This window comes from Corythoichthys intestinalis, chromosome 17 (genome assembly GCF_030265065.1).
Source record: "Corythoichthys intestinalis isolate RoL2023-P3 chromosome 17, ASM3026506v1, whole genome shotgun sequence".
NCBI classification, from domain to species: Eukaryota; Metazoa; Chordata; class Actinopteri; order Syngnathiformes; family Syngnathidae; genus Corythoichthys; species Corythoichthys intestinalis.
The window spans coordinates 34446132-34472952 of NC_080411.1; the positions used below are offsets into that span (position 1 = coordinate 34446132).

Sequence of the window (26821 nt, forward strand, 5' to 3'; positions counted from 1 at the left end):
CACAATGTTTTGCCAAAACTTCTGTTGGGTATCCAAGTGCCGTGGATTCCCCCCTTGAACACCATTCTCGGTCATAGTTTTACATATAGTTGATGTGTGCACAGAGATATTGGACTGTGCCAGTGATTTCTGTAAGTCTTAAGCAGACATTCTAGGGTTCTTTTTATTACCTCTCTGAATATTCTGCGCTGAACTCTTGGCGTCATCTTTGGTGGACGGCCACTCTTTGGGAGAGAAGCAACAGTTCCAAACTCTCTCCATTTGTAGACAATTTCTCTGACTGTCGATTGATGAACCTCCAGACTTAGAGATAGTTTTGTATCCTTTCCCAGTTTTATACAAATCGACAATCCTTGATCGCAGGTCTTAAGACAGCTCTTTTGACTGAGCCATGACGCACATCAGAAAAAGCTTCTCATCAAGACATTTCTTTCGGGGTGTGTGTGTTTTATAGTGGGCAGAGCAGCTTTAAACCGATCATCAGTGATTGGGCAAACACCTGACTTAAATTGTTTGGTAAAAATTGGTTTCACTTACTCTTTAAGTCTCATTGGGCAGAGGGTTCACTTACTTATTTTTCCCCCTTCTCTCATTGTTTGCATGTTATCCTTATTAATAATATGTAAACCTTGGAAAAAGTTTGGATGGTTTTAGTAAAAGCAGACAATGTTTTTACATCTGTGTGATTTTGACAAAGATGGGATCATATTTGATGGTGATTTTATGCAGAAATGTGAGAAAATCCAATAGGTTCAGATACTTTTTCATACCAAAGTATATAAATACAGTATAATTACGTACACATACTGTATATATATTCTGTGGTCCATATTTCACGTAACATAGGAGTTTTGCCTCATTTTAGGAAACAGAATAAGTGCTCACTTTTTACACAGTTTTATTCACAGAACAGTCTCGCAGAATTCACATTCAATTCATGAATTCGCCATCTATGTAAAGTCATGGGTGCCACTCGGTAGGCGTACCTACAAGTCTTTTCGCCTGTAAATGGTATGACCTGCTTAAGTGTTCTGTTAATAAACATGGAAAACAGTGAGCCAAACTTGAACCGCCTACTAAAGGGAAGATAATAAAATGAAATATTCATTTATTTCATATGGTAAATGGACAGTACTTATATAGCACATTTATCTACATGGTTACCATACCCAAAGCGCTTTACATTAGCACACATTTACCCTTTCACGCACACATTCTCACACCATTGGTGCTACTGCCAACCCATTGGAGGCAAATTAGGGTTAAGAGCCTTGCCCAAGGGCTCTTCAACAGTGGACAGTCATTGCCGGAAATCGAACCGCAGACCCTTTGTTCCCAAGACAACTCCAGCTACCAACTGTATAGAACTGAGCCGTATTGGAGGGTTCAAAGAGCCGCAGGTGGCTCCAGAGCCGAAGGTTGCTGACCCCACGTTTAAGCAATGAAGTTTCAGCTAAAACAAGCACCTGACTGAAATGAACTCATTACATTCGTAAGATACCAGAGTGGTGAAAAGTTGTAGACATGTTTTGTTGGAATGAAATCCAGCATCCACTGCGGCCCCAAATGAATTTGATGTCTATTGCTGTCAATAGCAGAGAATGAGTTTTAGTTCATTTCCTATTGATTTTGTGGCCTTATCGGGTCACTTCAATTTAATTCCTGTGCATTTCGAGAAATCCTAAAGGTCACTTCCTCCACATTTTTAAAAAATATTTTGTATTCTCTCTCTCTCTCTCTCTCTCTCTCTCTCTCGCTCTCTCTCTCTCTCTCTCTCTATATATATATATATATATACATATATATATATATATATATATAATATAATAAATTTTTTTCCCCCTGTATCTCCCCCCCCATTTTTTGGGCAGTTTTGTGATTTTTCACGGTCTCTCACGTTTTCGTAGTTTACGTCTTTATTGTTGTTTGTATTTTGCATTCTCTGTGTTTGTCTAATTTTGCACCATTTTTTGGTCATTTATTTTGGGTAATATTTTTCAAGGTTTTCAGGTTTTTGGAATTTTTTCTGCATTTAAATTAGTTCATGCGCTGCTAAACCTCTCAGTTCGAATTATCTCCACCCACGGCAGCAAATTTCCCCGATGACAAAAATATCTGGTGGCCTTTGGTAGTGCAAAAACAAATAAATAACCAGGTATTGATACTTTGCAATCTAATATCTTATTCGAAGAGAACATTTCAATATTGTTACTTTGATAATTTTCAATGATTTTGAAAACTCTATCACCAGGTTTCATATATCTCAACCTTGACGCATTCGTGTAATCCAGATAGATATTTGAGCAAACAAATGCTACAACAGAAAATAGGTGGCCCAATTTTCTCTTACATCGCCCCAAAAAAAGCAATCAGAAGCAACGTGTAAAAGGCTACTGCAGAGCACCTACTCACATTTCAGACACACACACACACAGAAAAAACAGTAGCCGGGCTGCCGCTTTCAGCGGGAAAGCCAGCTCCTTTGGCACGGACTCCCTCGCCAACATTCCCTCAAACCGCACAGACCTCGTCAGGCGGCGTGCCAGTGACATAAGCATGTGGTAACATTAAAAAGAAACCTCTGGGATGGCGTTCCTTTTTCCCTTTTGCTTTTCCTGTTTCAATTATTATTGCGGCTCTGCCATGCAAAAACCTCAGTGCGGTCAACGTGCTTTTTTTCGTGGCACTGTTGACCCCGCGTAACATTTTCAAGCTGTTAATATGCAAGGTTCTGGCCTTGTTCTACCCAGCAAAGGGGACCGCTGACTGAGGGACATTTATCCTCTCAGCAGACCCATCTGTTTTCAACTCGCCGCCGTCGCACGCTCGCCGATTCCTATATGTTAGATTGCGGTCGGCGCTCGCTACCGCCCGGGCTCCCCTGATGAGACGGACTTAGGTAAGCTGCATAATTGCCCTCCGTCGTTAGCGCTTAACGGCCTCGCTCTCAGCAGGCCCCCGACGTCACCGCCATTAGCCTCACACCAATGAGACGGTGAGCCTCAGCGGGTACGGGTGGGACTGGGTGACAGGACGTTACCTCACACGACAGGCACTCACCAAAATTCCGCGAAACCAAGAAATGGTGCTTGGAAAGTGGTGCTCGTTTCTCCCTTGCTTGTTCTTTCTCTTTCTTTTAACAGATGGCTCAATGATGCCCATGCTGATGCTAATGTAGGCAGCAGTCCAATTTCAAATGTATCAGACGTCTTCTAGTGATAAACTAATTTCAAGAGTTTTAATTTAGTTATTAGGAGCAAGATGATTGTCCATCACCGTCAATGGCACTGAAAGAGTTAATACAACACTTTAGCACGAATGAACTTCATATAGAAACACTTTCTGGCAGTCTGAGAGGACTCAAATGTTATCCCCTTCTGTCGCTTATGTATAATTAAGGGTGGCGTTCTCAAGGGACGCCTGTGGGGGTTGCGTCAGAGATTGCCTGGGCAGCAAACATCTCTGGAGAAATCACCCACTTGCTATTTCATCTGAAATGTGCACAAACCCCCTACATACATGCAAACTGACACTCATATACACACACTAGTGTGCTGGTCAGTGGCTAGTTCTTAATCCCACTCAAGCCAAGCACCATATTTTTAAGGCATTGTAATGGGAGCACATCAGAATCATTTTGATTGGTGCTGCAGTAGCGTATTTCATTTCCCGGTGGAGTCGGTTGCATGCTTGTGTGACTCTTAGATCTTTGCAAATAACACGAACCACCTGAGACTGTCGAGTTGAGCTAAACACTGATTGGTTCGTAACAGCATACATCGTCTGGTGTTCATGAAGCGTCTTAGTAGACATACAGTGCTGGCCAAAAGTACTGGCACCACTGCAATTCTGTCAGATAATGCTCAATTTCTCCTAGAAAATGATTGCAATTACAAATGCTTCATTTATTTTGCTTGCAATGAAAAAACACAAAATAGACTGGGAAAAAAATTTAATCATTATCATTTTACAACTAACACTTGGTAGCACAACCTTTAGACAAAAATACTGGAAACAACCACTTCCGGTATCCATCAATGAGTTTCTTACAATGCTCTGCTGGAATTTTAGACCATTCTTCTTTGGCCAACTACTCCAGGTCTCTGAGATTTGAAGGGTGCCTTCTCCAAACTGCCATTTTCAAATCTCTCCGCAGGTGTTCTATGGGATTCAGGTCTGGACTCATTGCTGGCCACTTTAATGGTCTCCACTGCTTTCTATCAAACAATTTCTAGTGTTTTTTGAAGTGTGTTTGGGGCCATTGTCCTGCTGGAACACCCATGACTTCTGAGGGAGACCCAGCTTTCTCACACTGGGCCCTACATTATGCTGGAAAATTTGTTGGTAGTCTTCAGACTTCATACCGCCATGCATACGGTCAAGCAGTCCAGTGCCAGAGGCAGCAAAGCAACTCCAAAACATCAGGGAACATCCGCCATGTTTGACTGTGGGCACCGTGCTCTCTTCTTTGAAGGCCTCGTTTTTTTCCTCCTGTAAACTCTTATGTTAATGCCTTTTCCCAATAAGCTCTACTTTTGTCTCATCTTACAAGAGAACATTCTTCCAAAATGTTTTTTGCTTTCTCAGGTAAGTTTTGGCAAACTCCAGCCTGGCTTTTTATGTCTCTGGGTCAGAAGTGGGGTCTTCCTGGGTATCCTACCATAGAGTCCCTTTTCACTCAGATGCCGACAGATAGTAAAGGTTGACACCGTTGTACCCTCGGACTGCAGAACAGCTTGAACTTGTTTGGGTGTTAGTCGAGGTTCTTTATCCACTATCCGCACAACCTTTCATTGAAATCTCTCGTCAATTTTCTTTTCCGTCCACATGTAGGGAGTTTAGCCCCAGTGCCATGGGTTTTACACTTATTGATGACACTGTGCACGGTAGACACAGGAACATTCAGGTCTTTGGAGATGGACTTGTAGCCTTGAGATTGCCCATGCTTCCTCACAATTTTGCTTCTAAAGTCCCCAGACAGTTATTTGGTCTTCTTTCTTTTCTCCATGCTCAATGTGGTACACACAAGGACACAGGACAGAGGTTGAGTCAACTTTAATCTACTTTAACTGGCTGCAAGTGTCATTTAGTTATTGCCACCACCTGGTATGTACCACAGGTAAGTAACAGGTGCTGTTAATTACACAAATTAGAGAAGCATCACATGATTTTTCGAAGGGTGCCAATACTTTGTTTTGTGTAAAATGATAATGATTTAAATTTTTTCCCATTCTCTTTTGTGTTTTATAAATAATTTTATAAATAATAATTTTATAAATAAGCATTATGCAAAAAAGCATTTGTAATTGCAATCATTTTCTGGGAGAAACTGACAGAATTGCAGGGGTGCCAATACTTTGGCCTGCAGTGTATGTACAGTTGGAAGAACAAGTATTTGATACACTGCAGATTTTGCTGGTTTTCCCACTTGCAAGCCATGTAGAGGTCTGTAATTTGTATCATAAGTTCTCTTCAACTGTGAGGGACGGAATCTAATACAAAAATCCAGAAAATCACATTGTATAATTTTTAAATAATAAATTTGTATTTAACTGCATGAAATAAGTATTTGATACATTACCAATTAGTAAATAATTCGACTCTTAGTTCTTTTTTAAGAACCCCTCCTGTTCTCCACTCATTACCGGAGGTACCTGCACCTGTTTGAACTTGTTACCTGTATAAAAGACACCTGTTCACATGCTCAAACAAACAAACAAACTCCAACCTCTCCACAATGGCCAAGACCAAAGAGCTGTTGAAGGACATCAGGGATAAAATAATAGACCTGCATAAGGCGAGGATGGGCTACAGGAAAATAAGCAAGCAGCTTGGTGAGAAGGTAACAACTGTCTCGAAGAAAACCATTGGTAACACATTACGCCGTCATGGATTAAAATCCTACAGCGCACGCAAGGTCCCGCTGCTGAAGCCAGTGCATGTCCAGACACGTCTGAAGTTTGCCACTGACCATCTGGATGATCCAGAGGAGCAATGGGAGAAGGTCATATGGTCGGATGAGACCAAAATTGAACTTTTTGGTCTAAACTCGGCTCGTCGTGTTTGGAGGAAAAAGAAGGATGAGTACAACCCCAAGTACACCATCCCAACCATGAAACATGGAGGAGGAAACATCATTTTTTGGGGCTGCTTCTTTGCCAAGGGTACAGGACGACTGCATCGTATTGAGGGGAGGACGGATGGGGCTCTGTATCGCCAGATCTTGGCTGACAACCTCCTTCCTTCAGTGAGAGCCCTGAAGATGGGTCGTGGCTGGGTCTTCCAGCATGACAACGACCCAAAGCACACAGCCAAGGCAACTAAAGAGTGGCTCCGTAAGAAGCATTTTAAGGTTCTGGAGTGGCCTAGCCAGTCACCAGATCTAACCCCGATAGAAAATCCATGAGAGAGAGCTGAAAGTCCATGTTGCCCAGCAGCAGCCCCGAAACCTGAAGGCTCTGGAGAAGATCTGCATGGAGGAGTGGGCCAAAATCTCTGCTGCAGTGTGTGCAAACCTTTTCAAGGACTACAGGAAACGTTTGGTATCTGTGATAGCCACAAAGGTGTCTGTACCAAATATTAAGTTCGATTTTTGTGATGTATCAAATACTTATTTCGTGCAATTAAATGCAAATTTATTATTTAAAAATCATGCAACGTGATTTTCTGTTTTTTTGTATTAGATTCCGTCCCTCACAGTTGAAGAGAACTTATGATACAAATTACAGACCTCTACATGCTTTGCAAGTGGGAAAACCAGCAAAATCGGCAGTGTATCAAATACTTGTTCTCCCCACTGTATATATAATATACACATACATATATCCTTACACCTGAAGGAGTTAAAAGTCTTCCCCGTTTGAATCCCCTACTATATATCTATGAAGCCATTTTAGGAAAGCACCTTGTTCACAAGATGCATGCATGCTCAACATGCACGTCAGCCTCGGAAACAGACAGTAATTACAGCAACCAAAGTGCCTCTCTGGCCCTTTTTTTTCAAAGATGAGTCAGAAATGTGCCCGACTCATTTGTATTTGTTTCCAATGGGTAATAACAGGATCATGTTTAGTGCTCAGTAATTCCTGCATACGCACATTACAAACATAAGGGAACATAACAGCACGTCTGTTAAATTACTGGCCATTGTGTAAAGTACTTTGTACCCAGACATTTGACCGTGCACTCAAATACAATTAACCGGCAAATATATTCATACAAGGTATTATAACTCTGTTTACGTTCTGTCAATCTGTTGGGGTTTTCATTTGTAATTTCATTGATAGGCGAAATATATGGACTGCTGTAGGTTGGATGACATACTGTAACTTCAAAGTTTAAACAAAATTATTGATGTGAAAAAAAAATAACAACATCCTGTAATGTAACTCCCATACATGATAGAACATACAATAATAAAAAAAATAGAGTGAGAGTGAGAGAGGGCCAGTCTGGCTCCATGTTTTTGTGGTTCAACCTCGAAAAATACGCAAACAGCCCCCGCACTTACCCCCCCCCCCCACACACACACACACACCAGTTCTAATGCATTAGTTGTCTACAACAGACAAGCTCATTTCAATTCACAGCAAAAGACCACATCTATCGTCAATGACACTGAAAAACGTAAATTCAAATGTGTTGAAGTTGTTGTTTTTTACAGTGTAGAATAGTTTTTTTTTTTTATACAATGGATGGATTCACCTAATTCTTCATGCTGACCAACTTAAACTTTGTACCCAGCAAATACATGCTTACCTGCTGTCAAGTATTCGTGTTGAATCTACAAGTCATTTGTTAAGTCGTTGGCACAAACAGTCTTGTTAATATATCACAGCAAGTACCCTAATTATTGACTTTGGAAGGAGTGACATGGAGTAATATGGAGAGGGCTTGCCAACATTCAAACAGTCACTTTCTCAAAGTATAGTAAAGAGGACCTTAGTAAAGAAATTCCTTCACGATGGTGTTAGATCTGAACAATTTGTAATGAGAGTGAAAGATGGTGAAATTTGTCCATTTTCTACCTGTATGTTTGTCCTGCCCACAGATAGAGTACATCACTCTGTGGAACTCATTATTATTGACATTAGCCTGTCTTTACCAACAGTGTTTCCTTCCTTTAATTGTGGAGATGCTTTGCAAAGTAATGCCTCCCACATTCTGTATAATATTTGTACTTTTAGTCATCCACCATTTCAATTCCGGTTAAAAAAAGTTGTGTAGTTTTTGCCAAAAATGTACGGTTCTACCAGAGTTTGGCAAAACTATCCCCGTTTATTTCCAATGACCTAATTTCCGATGGTAAAAAGTGAAGCGATATCAACTAGAAGTGTCCTGCAAAAGCCTCAAAGTCTACTAGAAGTGACAAATGAACAGGCCCATAAATGCCTTAATCAATCATCAATCAAATCAACACCCCCTCCTCGCAAAAACCGTAAAAAAGTCACAAATCATTGAAAATGAAATACAGTGAGGAAAATAAGTATTTGAACATCCTACACATTTCTCCTACTTAAAAATGATGGGCGCGTTTGACATTTTCATGGTAGGTGCTTGTCCACTGTGAGAGACAATCTAAAAAAAAAAATCCAGAAATCACAGTGTATGATTTTTTAACAATTTATTTGGATTATACTGCTGCAAATAAGTTTTTGAACAACTGAGAAAATCAATGTTCATATTTGGTACAGTAGCATTTGAATACAATTAGAGAGGTCAAACGTTTCCTTTAACTTTTCACCAGGTTTGCATGGACTGCAGCAGGGATTTTGCACCACTGCTCTACACAGAGCTTCTCTTAATCAGTCAGGTTTCTGGGTTGTCACAGAGAGAAAGACGGAGCTGAAGGTTCCTCCAAAGATTTTCTAATAGATTTAGGTGGAGACCGGCTAGGCCCCTCCAGAACCTTGATATGCTTTTTACGAAGCCACTCATTGGTAATTCTGACTGTCTGCTTTGGGCCAATTGACATGTTGTAAGACCCAGTCACGACCTATTTTCAATGCTCAAACTGAGGGAAGGAGGTTATTCCCCAAAATCTCACAATACATGGCCCGAGTCATCCCCTCCTTAAAGGCTGAGTTATGCTTCTGCGGCAGACCTACCCGGTCAAGGCAGACCTATTTTACGACCCACCGCCATAGTCTGACGTGCACCTCCACAAAATCCTGACTAGGCGTCACATCAGCGCGTGGGGACGTGATGCAAATGGACTGTGACTGGTCCATTTAGACTGCCGTTGTGTACATACGTTTGCTGTGAGTCTGTGACTTATTAACATTTTATACTTCAAGTATATGAAGAATAAAGCACAGGTTTGGTGTCAGAAGAGTTGTTTTGATGTTTAATTTTCAACATCAGACAGTTCACACACTTGACACATCATCAATGATTGAGAGTGCCTCGGTGCTTTTATGATAACGTGTTTACCATCAAGGCTTCCAACGCAGTTTGGGAAGTACCATAGTCGCCAGAAATCTGCTGTGGCTTCCCACCGCCTGGTTGTAAGACACGGCAAAGAAATCGGACAAAACGCTGGACAACACAGCTTGCTGACTCAGACCTGATGCTAAAATTTGTAATGTGACTACCAGTCTCTGTACAGCATCAACAGTCGTACAGACCACCTCCGAGACAGTCTTCTGCGTCGCCTGCGCCTCAACATTTGTATGATCAACATTTGTTGCTCCATGTTGATGAGCTGAAGATCCACATTCAAGCATTCCATCTCCGTTGCCATTGTTGTCTAACCGGAAGAAAACTCAAGGAATTCAAAAAGTCCCCCAAAACTGCACAAACACAACGCAAAACCCCTGTAGTGGCGTGGCGGCGAATTACAGAACAACGCTTACCCTTGCCGCAGAACTATCGAATGCTCATCGACGCCGTAGGGTCTACATCGTCACTACGCCGTCACCGCAACGCAGAAGTATAACTCATGCTTAGTACAGTGCAGTCGTCTAGTCCCATATGCAGAAACACACCCCCAAAGCATGATGCTACCACCCCAATGCTTCACAGTAGGGATGGTGTTCTCGGGATGGTACTCATCATTCTTTTTCCTCCGAACACTCTGAGTAGAATTAAGACCAAAAAGTTCCATTTTGATCTCATATGACCACATAACTTTCTCCCATGACTCCTCTGGATCATCCAAATGGTCATTGGCAAATTTAAAACAAGCCTGGACATGTGCTCGTTTAAGCAGCGGAACCTTCCGGGCCATACGTGATTTTAAACCATGATGTCTTAGTGTATTACCCACAGTAACCTTGGAAACGATGGTCCCAGCTCCAGTCAGGTCTTTGACCAACTCCTCCTGTGTAGTTCTTGGCTGATTCCTCACAATTCTTAGGATCAATGAGACCCTATGAAATCTTGCATGGAGCCCGAGTCCTATTAACAGTCATGTTTAGCTTCTTTCATTTTCTCATAATTGCTCCTACGGTGGATCTTATATCTCCAAGCTGCTCGCCAATTGAACCGTAACCCTGTCCAGCCTTTTCGAGTACTACAATTCTGTCGCAGGTATCTTTTAACAGCTCTTTGGTCTTGACCATTAGGAATTAGAGTCTTCCTGGTTGTATGGGGTGGACAGGTGTTTAAATGCAGCCAACAGCCTCAAACAGGTCAAAAAGTCAGACTAAAAAAAGTTCACCTCCACTCCACTTATTCGTGGACTTTTTAAAGACGACTAACAGGTCTTTGGGGCTCACAATTCTAATAGACAGGTGTAACAGCATTATAATACAAATTAATTTTTAGGAAAAATCATACACTGTGATTTCTGGATTTTTTTTTTTCTTCAGAACTTGCAAAATCGCAGCGTGTTCAAATACTTATTTTCCTTATTATAAAAGGTAAAAAACAACAAATCCTGCAAAAAAAAAAAAAAAAAAGTATTAAACAGAAATACTGCAAAACCCTAAAAAAGTGCCCAAACCATTAGGAAAAAAAAATGTAAAATAGAAAAAGGCAGCCATTGAGTTAAGAAGGAAGAGACCCAAAAATGCCCACAAATTAATTGGATGTTACCAGATAGCTACATGAAATTAAACAATGAGGGAGCAAAGCACGCAATTTCTCCAGAAATTGCATCTTTTAGTCTTTGCTCTTAACTATGTTTGCCCACAATAAATGAATAAACTCCCTTCGGCAATCTAAAAAAATGTCACAAAGTAGAAATATCTTATCAAAAATGCAGTCATAGGTGCCTACTTGGAATAACACTGTACAAAGAAACATGTGGTCTTAATTTGTACCAGCTGGCTGGTCAGACAACCGACTGACCGACTAATGTTTGTTAAACATCACTTTAGCAAACAGCAGCGTTAATGTGGAGCCATAGGGCAATGGAGAAGAGAGGAAGTCGAGCAGAAAAAGAGCGAAAGTGCAACTCTCGGACTCATTACACTGAAAATTTGCATGCGTAGGAAAGTGTACAGTCAGAGCCAAGCAAATATATAATGGCAGCCAATGAGTTAACAAGTAAGTCACCCGAAAATGTCCCAAAATTATTAAGAATTTACCGAAAATATACAGAGAGTGACCCATGGGAGAACTAGGCATCCTCAGCATTTTCTTCAGAAATTGCATTTTTTAGTTTAAGATATTTGAAGTCAATGCTATTTTTCACTCAATGTTATTCCTGCTGTCATGGCAGGAATTAAGTTATTGGAAGGTCTATGGTGGTTGATCGCACAACAGTCGCTGGCATTCTCTTTCGCATTTAGCCAGTCGAGAGAAAAAACAAGTTCCACACACCAGTGAGTCACAACGGTTTGTTGAGACGCTTTAAAAACTGGTGACACGATTAAGACAGCCGAAAGTGGCATTGCATCGCCAGAAGTGAGGCATTTCAAGTAAAATGGCCAATAAAATGTAAACTGACATTTGGCTGACTGTTTCATTCATCGTTCCGTTCGTAGTGCGTTGATTCACAAAGCTGACTTCAACACAGCTGGCATAAGATCGATTTGCACTCAATGCTCTATTCACCATCACACTCCGACTGACTGGCGACAAGTCCAGGGTGTAGTCCTGGGGCTACCGCCATAAAGAGTTGGAGGTTAGGGTTCAAGACTGGATCTCTTAGGATGTGTGTGTCAATTCTCTTCACGTAGTAAATCTTGAGCGTACAGGAACAGGATGATTTAAAGTTGTGGTGCCTGTATTCAATATAATAGAGTCATTTTGGTGTAACCCTGAAAATTATTAACCAATTAGACCATGTTACAGAAAACTAAATAAATTTTGTTCCAGGCTTGTAATCATTTTATTTGTAATGCTCGGGTTCAAACTAAATGAAAAAGTGCCACTAAAAAAGTAAATGTTTGGTTTTGCTGAAATTAAAGGCTTTGTTCGAAATTTCAGATTTTACGTCCTGGTTATGCAGAAAATATTTCTGTTCAATGTCATTTCTTCATGTTTCAGGTCAAACTAAGGCTATAAAATAAGGAGGAAAATGTATATGGAGTTATCCCTCGCTACTTTGCGCTTCAAACTTTGCGACCGCAATCCATAGCAAATCAATTTGTATATTGTGACTAAATATTGACCAAAGTCTGAGTAAGTTTTATGTATATTTATATGTATATAGTTTGCATAGCTATTTTGATCGGGAATGCTAGTTCTCTTTGCATTGTTGTTTAACTATGTGAGAATAGGGCCTCATTAATAAAGATTAAAGTGCTTTTCTTTTTGTGAACATTATCTTTTTTTTCAGAGATAGGAATATTATTTTTGTTGTGCTTTCACTAAATGATACTTATGTTTGTTGTGAAGGAGTTGCCGAAGCTTATGTCATTTAACGGGCGGTTCAATGAAAGCCTGTGTCCACTCGCCTTTCTCTGCCTCTTAGCTCTCAGTGTGCAAAAAACGGCGTCATTGTAATCTGTTTGAGGCAATACATGAGCGGGTCATTCCGCGCATGTGTTAAATACGTAAAATATTTTAATGTGATTAATTTAAAAAATGAATTACTGCCCGTTAACGCGGCAGTTGACAGCACTTGTATGTATATGTATGTATATATATATATATATATATATATATATATGTGTGTGTGTGTGTATGTGTATATATATATATATATATATATATATATATATATATATATATATATATATATATGTATATATATATGGCATGGAAAATGAATGAATGAGTTATATATATATATTTAGAGAGAGAGACAGAGAGAGAGAGAGAGAGATACACTCACCGGCCACTTTATTAGGTACACCATGCTAGTAACGGGTTGGACCCCCTTTTGCCCTCAGAACTGCCTTAATTCTTCGTGGCATAGATTTAACAAGGTGCTGGAAGCATTCCTCAGAGAGTTTGGTCCATATTGACATGATGGCGTCACACAGTTGGTGCAGATTTTTCGGCTGCAGATCCATGATGCGAATCTCCCGTTCCACCACATCCCAAAGATGCTCTATTGGATTGAGATCTGGTGACTGTGGAGGGCATTTGAGTACAGTGAACTCATTGTCATTTTCAAAAAACCAGTCTGAGATGATTCCAGCTTTATGACATGGCGCATTATCCTGCTGAAAGTAGCCATCAGAAGTTGGGTACATTGTGGTCATAAAGGAATGGACATGGTCAGCAACAATACTCAGGTAGGCTGTGGCCTTCCAATGATGCTCAATTGGTACCAAGGGGCCCAAAAAGTGCCAAGAAAATATTCCCCACACCATTACACCACCACCACCATCCTGAACCGTTGATACAAGGCAGGATGGATCCATGCTTTCATGTTGTTGACGCCAAATTCTGACCCTACCATCCGAATATCGCAGCAGAAATTGAGACTCATCAGACCAGGCAACGTTTTTCCAATCTTCTATTGTCCAATTTCGATGAACTTGTGCAAATTGTAGCCTCAGTTTCCTTTTCTTAGCTGAAAGGAGTGGCAACCGGCGTGGTCTTCTGCTGCTGTAGCCCATCTGCCTCAAAGTTTGATGTAGTGTGTGTTCAGAGATGCTCTTCTGCCTACCTTGGTTGTAACGGGTGATTATTTGAGTCACTGTTGTCTTTCTATCAGCTCGAACCAGTCTGGCCATTCTCCTCTGACCTCTGGCATCAACAAGGGATTTCCGCCCACAGAACTGCCGCTCACTGGATAGTTTTTTCTTTTTCGGACCATTCTCTGTAAACCCTAGAGATGGTTGTGCGTGAAAATCCCAGTAGATCAGCAGTTTCTGAAATACTCAGACCAGCCCTTCTGGCACCAACAACCATGCCACGTTCAAAGTCACTCAAATCACCTTTCTTCCCCATACTGATGCTCGGTTTGAACTGCAGGAGATTGTCTTAAACCATGTCTACATGCCTAAATGCATTGAGTTGCCGCCATGTGATTGGCTGATTAGAAATTAATTGTTAACGAGCAGTTGGACAGGTGTACCTAATAAAGTGGCCGGGTGGCCGGTGAGTGTATATATATATATATATATATGTATATCGATCGATCGATCGATCGATCGATCGATAGATAGATAGATAGATAGATAGATAGATAGATAGATAGATAGATAGATAGATAGATAGATAGATAGATAGATAGATAGATAGATAGATAGATAGATAGATAGATAGATAGATAGATAGATAGATAGATAGATAGATAGATAGATAGATAGATAGATAGATAGATAGATAGATAGATAGATAGATAGATAGATAGATAGATAGATAGATAGATAGATAGATAGATAGATAGATAGATAGATAGATAGATAGATAGATAGATAGATAGATAGATAGATAGATAGATAGATAGATAGATAGATAGATAGATAGATAGATAGATAGATAGATAGATAGATAGATAGATAGATAGATAGATAGATAGATAGATAGATAGATAGATAGATAGATAGATAGATAGATAGATAGATAGATAGATAGATAGATAGATAGATAGATAGATAGATAGATAGATAGATAGATAGATAGATAGATAGATAGATAGATAGATAGATAGATAGATAGATAGATAGATAGATAGATAGATAGATAGATAGATAGATAGATAGATAGATAGATAGATAGATAGATAGATAGATAGATAGATAGATAGATAGATAGATAGATAGATAGATAGATAGATAGATAGATAGATAGATAGATAGATAGATAGATAGATAGATAGATAGATAGATAGATAGATAGATAGATAGATAGATAGATAGATAGATAGATAGATAGATAGATAGATAGATAGATAGATAGATAGATAGATAGATAGATAGATAGATAGATAGATAGATAGATAGATAGATAGATAGATAGATAGATAGATAGATAGATAGATAGATAGATAGATAGATAGATAGATAGATAGATAGATAGATAGATAGATAGATAGATAGATAGATAGATAGATAGATAGATAGATAGATAGATAGATAGATAGATAGATAGATAGATAGATAGATAGATAGATAGATAGATAGATAGATAGATAGATAGATAGATAGATAGATAGATAGATAGATAGATAGATAGATAGATAGATAGATAGATAGATAGATAGATAGATAGATAGATAGATAGATAGATAGATAGATAGATAGATAGATAGATAGATAGATAGATAGATAGATAGATAGATAGATAGATAGATAGATAGATAGATAGATAGATAGATAGATAGATAGATAGATAGATAGATAGATAGATAGATAGATAGATAGATAGATAGATAGATAGATAGATAGATAGATAGATAGATAGATAGATAGATAGATAGATAGATAGATAGATAGATAGATAGATAGATAGATAGATAGATAGATAGATAGATAGATAGATAGATAGATAGATAGATAGATAGATAGATAGATAGATAGATAGATAGATAGATAGATAGATAGATAGATAGATAGATAGATAGATAGATAGATAGATAGATAGATAGATAGATAGATAGATAGATAGATAGGTGCTGTATATTAGGGCTGTCAAAATTCCTTGCTCCGAAATGATGATGTCAGACGTCCGTGTGGTTTGCTGACTTTATTCAGATGCTCATTTCATCACCACTTGCAGAATGAAATTAAAATTGAATTAGGTTAAATGTCTCATTTTAAATAACAGCAATTCAAATTTGTATTTACAAGTAGCTGCTGATACAGCAATACCAAATGATTAGCATGTATCAGTTAACGTCTGCACATCATCAAAAACAATCACATAAACTCACCCCAAGTATTGGACCACAAATGAAAACGCACAATAACCTTTATAAAATGGGTTATATACAGCCTTCGCCTCTGGATGCTTCACAAGCAACAAATGTGTGCGCAGGCTGTCACCTCTTCACACGGCTGCTTTCTCACGTGTGCCGTCTCTGCCGCGTGTGGGGTGGGCAGGTGTGTAAATGCTCTAGCGTGAGGGAGTACAACCTGCTCTATGCATCCTGCGTCAAAATAAAAGCTTGCATCACAAAACAATAGTCAACATCAACAACAACAAAAATAAATAAAAAAAAATAAAATAAAAAAAGAGGCTTCGTAAAGTTAAAATCGCGTAAGTCGGATCTGTCCTAAGGGGCGGTCCCCACTGACCACGAAAAATGAGGCATCACTGTGTATATATATCAACATACAACAGTAAAGAAAAGTGGAAAATGGAATTTCAAAGTTGTGACCACAAACCCAAACTTTTTGAGAAACAAAAGTGTTTTTATATGTCAATGCGACAAACTAGGAAATACCACTTAAACCTGGGAAAAAATATATGTTACATGGTGTTGCTAACCCTTAGATGCATGAATGACCTGACCTGCACTTCTGCATGTGGGTCAAAAATGACCTGTATGCATTGTCTATGGAATCCTACGGGAACCTTTGATTTTTTTTATCAATTCTGTAAGGAATATATTACTTTAGGATCACAGACACTGTATCAGAAGTGTTTTTAGGCCTGGCGCTTATATGTACGTGGCCCTAACCGTGAACAATCGCAAATGGTGAAGAAACATAAAGCTAAATGTAAACAAAACATAAAATCCTCAAAAAAATGCAGAAAAAATTGCAAAAACCACGAAAAATCGGAAAACCACGAAAATTTGCCAAACACATAGAAAACAATTATGACAGACAACCAAAGAACCATAAAACTGCGGAAAAAGTATGGACAGTTTTTAGCAGTGTTTTGGGGAGGTTTACATTTTTTCACTTCTTGGGGGTGGGAGGTATATCACGTTTTTTTGAGTATCACATTTGGGCATCAAAAATATAGACACCGGACCATAAATGGCCTATGGGTCAGACTTTGGACCCACATGATGTAAATGTTCTAGACTTGCAAAAAAACAAAACAAAATACACTTCTGATGTAGTCTGTGTGGTGCTCAGTTAATTAATTCCTGACAGCTACAGTTGTTACTTTCCCATTGGATTCCATTGAAAATATGTTCTGGGAAGTAATACAAAAACTACAATTTCCTAAAATGTATAAAAGCTAGGTGAATGAATCAATAATAGCAACATGTTTTTGAAGAATTCCTAGAATATGAAACAAAATGATTTTCATTACCAAGATAGTTCGAGAAAAAAATGTGACCGGTTCTTTTTTGAACGATTTATGTGTCGAAAGGTTAAAGCCTTAAGAAAATTCAAGGACCTTGATTGTGAAAGTCATCCTATGGTAGATAACAGCTAGTGCAATACATCACTGTTCTTACCAGTTTAAATCATCCTAAACTGCGGTCTTTTTCGCTTGCATCTCTCCGCCTCGATGCTATAAATATTCTGTGTACTGTCTTTAGTCAAACGCTCCTGCTGTGATATTATAAGCGTTTTAATCAAGCAATCAATTGAAAGGTCTGCTAGCGGGCGGTTGTTCCCAATATCAAGAATGAAGCAGGGCAAATATCTGCATGTTATTTGCAAAGTGTCTCAGCCTAGACATATAAATATTTTACTCTTTTGGCTGCCATTGACAGTGCTAGACGTCCAATGCATTTTGAATGAGAGGGGCAAATGAACGAATGTTCGTCTAGCGTCGTCAATGATAGGTTAACTAGTGCCGCCACGATTGATTGTCTAACCCAGTGGTCTCCAAACTATTCCACATAGGGCCGCAGTGGGTGCAGGATTTCACTCCAACAAAACAAGACCACACCTTTTCACCAATCTAGTGTTTTATAAGTGTAATCAGTTGATTGCAATCAGGTGCTGCTTGTTTTAGTAGAAACCACATTGGTTAAAATGTCTGTGCTTGATCGGTATGAACAAAAACCAGGACCCACAGCGGCCCTCAAGGACCGGCTTGGAGACCCCTGGTCTAATCGATTAGCAAATGATTTGTTATTCACTTTGATAGTTACTAAACCGTTTAGCGACATGAGTTAGGTTAACATGGAGCCAAATATTCCAATTACTGTATCCAGGAAGTCCCCGGGTTACGAAGAGTTCCATTTTGCTATGCTGTCGTCGGTACCCTAATATACGCGAATAACAGAATCAACCCTTTAAATACCCCTAAATCTCAAAGTAACTATAAAAAGTTCAAAAGTATTGTATTTTATATAGGGCTGTTAATCGATTAAAAATTTTAATCGAGTTAATCACAGCTTAAAAATTAATTAATCGTAATTAATCGCAATTCAAACCATCTATAAAATATGCCATATTTTTCTGTAAATTATTGTTGGAATGGAAAGACAAGATACAAAACGGATGTATAAATTTCAACATACTGTACATATGTACTCTATTATAACAATAAATCAACAAGATGGCATTAACATTATTAACATTCTGTTAAAGAGATCCATAAACAGAAAGACTTGTAGTTCTTAAAAGATAAATGTTATTACAGGTTATATAAATTTTATATTAAAACCCCTCTTAATGTTTTCGTTTTAATCAAGTTTGTCACATTTCCAATCAAAAAATAAACTAGTAGCTCGCCATTGTTGATGTCAATAATAATTATGGTGCTGAAACCCATAAAATCAGTCGCACCCAAGCGCCAGCAGAGGGCGACAAAAAAGCAAACAACACAAGTAACAAATGGAAATGACACTTTGCTGTCATTTTAATCTCTTTGAGCGGGGCATGTGCGTTAAATGCATCAAATATTTTGACGGGATTAATTTTTAAAAATTCATTAACGTCCGTTAGCGCGATAATTTTAACAGCCCTAATTCTATAATGATAATAATACATTTTAATAGAAGGCGCCTGTCTCGCATTCAAGGTCGCCGTACAATCATTTAAAAAAACATTTAAACAAATTATAGACAAAGTACTGAACGTTTAAGGAAAGTTAAAATACATAAAATACTTAAGAGATTAATGATGGAGGATACACTGCCTTCTGGTGGCAGCGTTGAGTCTGGCTGGACTGTCGCCTTGTATGACTATTCAGCGACTCGTCTCACATGGATAAAGGACAGCTGCGTTCTGGTTCTGCGTTCGCACACATAAGGCTGTAAGTTGTTTCAGCTCATATATGTTTGTAAATGCATCTGTAAATAAGTTTAGAGCTGCAGTTTGTGGAGTTACTGTGAGCAATTTGCTATGAGAATTGTAAATATGTTAGCATTCATAGGATTTAAGCTAGCGGACTTCTGTTAGCCAAATTAGGCTAATTTAGTCTACTAAATTTACATACTAATCAAACTAGATGGACGTTTGAACACCAATTGTTTTGTGTCAAGCGTTTTATCGTTAAACTGTCGTTTTGATCATAAATATACATATGTGTGTTACAGCATTACAAATTGTCAAAAGTGCCTTGTTCGCTGTCTGTCAAGCTTAACAACTTCACGTGAAGTGAGGACAGACCACGTCATATTAATAAAGTAAAGCAAAAAAATAAGATACTGTAAGGTACAATAAGGCACTGTTTACGTGACAAAAAAAAAAAAAAAAAAAAAAAACACACACAAAAAAAACAACTGGAGACAAAATGGCAGAGGAGACTCCCGGCGTCGTAAAGTCGAAATCACGTAAGTCGAGTACGTCGTAACACGGGAACTACCTGTATATGGAATATAAGACCAAAGCGAATAAAACCATACTCCATATGAACACCTTAATCGGAATAAACAAACCAAATCCGTTTGAAATTTAATTCTGATTTACTGGGGTGGAATATTCCTTGTGTAAATGAGCAGTGACATTTACGCCTTAAAAATACGGTACCTAAAAAAACGCATGTGTCACTGGTCTGCGTCAGGAGAGTTTAAAAAATTTTATTTATTTATTTATTTATTTTTTTTTTTTTTATGCAAGCTCTAAAAGAGCTTTGCGAAGATGGGACGGACCGCAAAATCACGTGATTATTGCCTCTGCGTCTATCACGTGTATGTAAAATAGTTGTTCCTATTAAACATTATAGCGCATGTAAACACTAAATCGGAAAAGTCTGGCGTAGCTAAGGTTGCATGGGGCTCCAAGCAAGAAATTCCTGGGGCCTCCACCCCACCCGTGCATGCCACAAAAAATTGTTTTTTTGCACACATAAATGCGTAATAAACTAGAAAATTCTCAATTTCTGAAGAAATTGCAATGGTAGCTTTGCTGTCTTGGTGGGTATATCGATTCACTTCCTGTCAGTTTGGGGGCATTTCAGGGTCACTTCCTGTACATTATGAATAACAAGATATAAGGCCACATTGAAAGACAAAATAGATAATGTTTTAATAGAAAAGAATTTAACAGGATGAATAAACAAAGTCAAATAAAATAAACATATACACTTAAAACTTAACTTAAAACAGCATCAAGTGCATGTTGCTATGGGTTGAGCGCCATAAGAAGGGTTTGTTACTGCAATGTCAGTTCAAATGGCCAATTTTTGGAGTACATTTTGGCAGACATAGGGGTCCCCTTTATTGTCCGGGGCCCCAAAACAACTGCCTGGCTTGTCCGTCCACTAGCCCCGCCTCTGTCGGAATAATCACGTACCACGTAAACAGTTCACCTGAGAGCTTCAGTATGCACAATGAATGGAATGATTTTAATCAGAATGAACAACAAGTCTGCTTGTAAACCAGACAGAATTTTCAGTTGAAATGGGTTCACTTTTGTCAATGTATTTACTTTGTAATATGAGGTGTAAAAACAAAAGTCTGCACACAACCAATCCCATTGTGCACGTGCACAGTTTTTTTTTTTTAAACCAATGAAGCTTAATTTGATACAGTTGTGCTATAGCTAAATGTCGGATTCTTCAAACGCTGCGGGGAAACATTCCTTAGACTCCTTTGAGAAATGATCAGCTAATAATAAAGGCCAAAAATTTGTCCCGCAGGATTGTAAAAAACGAACGTTTGTTGATGAACGCGTCGAAAGGAGGGCTACAGAATCCCACAGACATTTATAGAAGTCCCTTTATAACAGGTTGAGTAATAAACCACATGGAAACAATTATTAATATTCCAAGGCCACTCCAGCCAATTTAGCATCTGTGAAAGCCAAAGTCTGCAAAACCGGACAAACATCTGCTCAGTAATGTAGCTATTATTGACAAATTTGAGGCAGGTTCCCTCTAAAATGTCATTGCCGTGAGTGTTTCACTCAGCAGAATAAAAATGAAAAAATAAAGAAAAATACATGAATTGAATGAAAAACAGATGCCTTTAGCGCTATCACAGTCAAACTGTATCAGTGCTGACCAGTCAGCCCACCCCTGGAGGCATAAGTAACTGTCAAAGGCATTTGTAACCGTATCTTTCTAGGATGTGGTATTTTCAGCCAAGACGGCCGTTCACACAAAAGGTGACGGGTGGGCAAGATTACACGGTAGTTTGTGTGAGTGGTACAACACCAAAAGCGGCATGTTCTAACGCAGGGATGTCAAACTGGTGGCCCGGGGGCCAGATTTGACCCGTCTTGTCTTTTTGTGTGGCCTTCGAAAGTAAAACGTGGGCATCAGCTTCATGTTTTTTTGCAAGCAGGAAATTTACGGAAAATTTCTGCCCTCTAGAAATCGGAGAGTAGTTATTGTTTTCCCCGGTTTTTAACAAAATTGATGGATGAAACTATTCTTTTTTTTCGATTGAAAAATCCAATTTAAAAACACATTTAAAAAAGAATATTTACAGCTTCCTACATTATTTTTTAAAAGGAAATGGAATAGTGTTGGAGAAATTATTAAAAAATGTAAATAAATCAAATAAAAAAATTAAAATGAATGAATCTACAAAATAATATTTACAACTTTTCTTTTTCTAATTGAAAAAAACAAAACTTTGAAAACAAATTAAAATGAATATTTGCTGAGTCCCACTTTTTTGAAAAGGAAAATAATAAAGAATAAACAAAGAAAAATGTTATTAAGAACCTCAAAAAGAAAAAAAGGATTTGAGGTCAAGTAGGTTTCTTAACGGATTATTTGACCATCAAAATAGATAAGGATTAATTTGCTGATTGATTAGTCAATTCATTATGGTGGCACTCGTTTACCTGGCATTGACACTGCGAGATGTGCAATCCATTTTGCAAGGAAATGGTCGAACGAACGAGTGTTGTTAAGATTAGATGTCAGTTTTTCTAATATGTAAAAAAAAATAATAATAATAATAATAATAATGTATCATTTTCTTTCCACTCCACAATTTTATATCACTTTGTGCTCATCTTTCACATGAAATTTTAATAAAATATATCTTTTATGCTTATAACGTTATCAAACATAGAAAAATTCAAGGGGTGCGAAAACTTTTTGCAAGCCACATAGGCTAGATTCATACCGCAGGTATTAATGCACAATTTCGATTTTTTGTGCGAATGCATCATAGTATGTGTTGAGGTCGCACGCACACACATACAGTCAGTTTGCCACGACTCTCGGCCATGTAAGCAATATTGAAATACAGTACTGCTCATTTACCACACAGAAAGACTGTTGTCAAGCTCGCCTTATCCCAAAAAGCCGAGTTGAAGCTAGGCGCTAACGCTGCTGTACAGCTACATCGCTGCCGTCCTCCGTGCCTCTCGCGCTGCTTTAATTCCGATTTGAGAGACTTGACAGTTCAGACCGCCGCGACATTCTGGGAAAATGTTGCCCAGTTCGGATTTAAACCACATACGAAAGTGACCCAGATCGGATCTGAAATGGTCCACTTCTATGCGACTTGTCCCATTCAGACTGTCAAGTTAATGCCTCACTCGAGTCGGACAAGCACGAAAAAAATCGGATTCGTGCATTCAGACCTGCAGTATGAACCTAGCTTTAGAGGAATGAACACAGCTGACTCTTTTGTATGAATAAGCAGGGTTCTTTCCTTTGCCTTTAACAGCAGCATAGCTCATCCTCTACTTGACAGGAGAAACTGATTTGCTCGAGCTAGGTAAGAAGAAGTACCAGGGAGATCTCATCAATTTACCCAAGGACACATGTGGTGTGGTTTGCGCTGGCACGTTTGCAGCCTATGAAAATAGGGCCCCAAGTCATGCATAATGGTTTGGTTGTAATTGCTACTCTGTCTCTGGTTCAAATTATTGGATTCAAGGGTGTTTTACACTCAACTTTTGCACTCTTCTCAGCAATTATTAAACAACAAACAAACTGTTTGGTTGCACCACAGTGTCATGGGACTCTGTCCACAAAAGTGGAATTGCGTTCTCATAGGAATTTCCATTTCTGCCACATCAGCGGCAAGCACTTGGGCCCTGTCAACAATTTCAAGGGACAGATATATGGGCAGATAGGTGGTGGGGCCAGTTTTTCCACAGTGGCAGAATCTTACAGTAGCCTCCTTAGCAAAAATCTCCGGTTACGGGTGTCTCATTTCACTAACTCAGGACGGCGTGCTTAACTGGTCGTCCTTGGGTATCTGCCCTCCGTTCACCTTTGTATTGGCTAAACCTTAGTCCCTGGGTTCATTTTTCTCGTTGTCATTTGTCTTTGTTTTCCATCTTTGCTGTTTTCTCAACATTGCTTTGACCATACTTTCATAAGAATTATTGACATTCATGACAAGGTCTGTGGCAACACTCTACTGGAGGGCCTTGTAGTGGCAATTAAAGCAGACTCCACCACAAATGGTTTTATGTGAACCAACATTTTCATGGCTCCCGGAAATTATTATACATATTGGACTCTCTATTGTACTCGACAAGCTAGCATGTTCTCCATCAGATTGAGCTTTGTTCAAGAGTGGTAAGACTCACACGGGCTACCCTTAGCCTAACCTTTCCCCTCTTACCACATGACTGCTATGCTAAAGCGTGCATACAGGCCACGGGTGAAATTTGCCGAACCGGTTCAAAAGCAGATCAAAGTGTGGCAAGCGGGTGCCTCCTCAGCACTACTGGACTGCTTTTCCACCACAGACTGAGATATGTTTAGACATGCAGCCACGTACAACCAGCACATCAACACTGAGGAATACGCACAGACAGTCACTGCTTACATTAGTAAATGCACCGATGATGTAACTGAAGCCAAAACCATCACGACCTGCATGAACATGAAGCAATGCCTGACAGGGGGCCCAAAATTCTACTTTCACATGATGGGCCTTGGTACCAAATGGGCTTTGTTCAGGTACAATGGTGTCTGGTAGTTGATGACCCGCTAAACCAAAGTACGTACTGTATATTGGACATGAATAGCAATTTACTAGGACATACTTTTGTCTAATACAACTGCTTGTCAAAATAGAAGTACATTTTGATGTTATGTGTCCTCTTGTCCCTGTCTTTCCTTAGACATGTCAGTCCAAGGTGTTCGACCTATCTGACGGGGTTTCCCAATATGCCTGGTTCCCATGTCACGAGGCCCGCAAAACTCCCTGGGGAATCTACTGGCTCAAGGTATAACTCGACTATGTCAGTGCAATGTACTGCTGCTACAATGTTAAGAACTGTATATTATCATGAAACATGACAAGGGTTGCCAACCGTCCCTTGAAAAACGGTGGTAACTGGGGACCTAATTCATTGACGATGAGAGGGAATGTGAGATAGTGTCCGAAGAATCCGGTGGGCAGTTTGGTGATTGAACAGGTGAACAGGCAGGCGTTTTCCCAGGCAAGCAGTACAGGATCTAGGGGGGAAACACAAAAATGAGCTCAGCATCAGGATTACAAGATTCTTTGTCAGCGGAAAGTCATACCTGTAGGTGAGTTGTTGATCTGGTGATGATGTGAGGCCAAGGACCGGTTTAAGTGAGCTGCTGCTGATGATCAGTGGCTCCTGGTCTCAGGCTCACCCATCTGTGCAATCAAGGTGACAATTAAGGCAAAACTACCATAGTGGTGATCCGGGCCGCATCTGACGCACTGACGTTAAGCGGGTGTGATTGCTATGCGGATCTGACACGCAGTCGCCTGCTATTGGGGTAGTAGTTGATTACATGACAGGGGTGAGTGCGGCAGTGTAAATAAAGTTTGCGTCAAATGTGAGCCTGACTCTTATGTTTAATTCAGGGAAGTATATTCCCGCTTTTAATCATTGCTATTTACAATTGTGGTGTCAGTTAACACACAAAGTCTTTGTGCCTGCGAATCCAGCCAGTGGGAGCGTCGCTTTGGCACATCGAACGCACCAATAGGAAAGTCGCGCTGACACACCATCGCGGTGCCGGCATATTTTACTTCATATGCACGTCCTGAATAAATATATTCAAAGCAGTTGAAGATGTATGGATGGATTTACAGCAGAAGCCACGTTCGCTTTTTTGTTAATGCTCATTTTCAAATACCGTATTGGCCCGAATATAAGATGGTGTTTTATGCATTGAAATAAGAATGAAAAAGAGGGGGTCGTCTTATATTCGCGGTCTAGACATTAAACCCATTCACGACGCTAGATGGCGCCAGACATCATTGAAGCGATGTTCTGTCATGATAGAGCTCAGTTACTCTCAAGTTTAACCAGTTTGCATTGTTTTATTGCAATGTTTTTCCTTATTCAGATGTTTCAAGACTACAGTTACAGTTAGACTTCACTTTGATGGTTAATGCAGTTATTGTAATTTTGTTGTTTTATCACAATCGATTGGTTTATTTACATTTCAAAAACCACTTTAGTTTACATATTTAAATGTTCAGATATTAAGATTTGAATGAGGCAAAATAACATGCTTTTTCTCTCAAATATATTGTTATAATCATTTGTTTCGGATGTACTGTAATTATTTTCTGTAAAAAAATATTTAGGTGTTCAAAAAGTCTTTTTTCAAACTTGAGTCTTGAAAAAGAGAGGGTCGTCCTATAATCAGGGCCGTCTTATATTCCGGCCAATACGGTAGTACATCAGACGTGGAATAACTTCCTAGTTCATCAGTACCTACACTTGATGGTAGATTCGTCCAATTAGCGATGAGTGTACTTTTTGACTGGTACCTTCCTTTTCCGGTTCCTTAATGTAATTTCATTTTTATTTTTGTCGTTGTGTTTTTTTATTTATTTATTTTGTTATGTGATTTGCCATTGTGTTTTATAATTTGTTTTCTGTTTTCTGAATTGTTTTATTTTTTTTTTATGTGATTTGCCGTTGTGTTGTTTGATTGGTCATTGTTTTTTCGTAATTTTTTTTGTTAAGTGAATTGCTGTTGTGTTTTTTATTAGTTTTTTTTTTGTTATGCGATTTGTCCTTGTGTTTTTTAATTTGCCGTTGTTTTTTGTACTTCAGAGCCACCGTGGAAATGAAATTGACTGAACACAAATATATGATACAATTAGTGAAAATATAGTACACAGATAAGAACCAAAAAACAAATTATCATCATTTTGAACATGCTTTTTACTCAAGCTTCACTCAATACTTCCACATTATATTTGGAGTGATCATTTGCAAAAAATATTATTGCTGAGGGGACTTTGAATGCACCTAAATTG

General features: G+C 38.9%; 1 protein-coding gene across 3 annotated transcripts in view; it reads left to right on the forward strand.

Moving 5' to 3' along the window:
* The window catches only part of pappaa (pregnancy-associated plasma protein A, pappalysin 1a), a 238175-nt gene that overhangs the window by 119688 nt on the left and 91666 nt on the right, over positions 1 to 26821 (forward strand). For all 3 annotated transcript variants that reach the window (XM_057818700.1, XM_057818698.1, XM_057818699.1), the window contains one exon: positions 24690 to 24794. In XM_057818700.1, coding sequence (XP_057674683.1) covers positions 24690 to 24794 — 105 coding nt within the window. The remainder of the gene's footprint in view (positions 1 to 24689; positions 24795 to 26821) is intronic.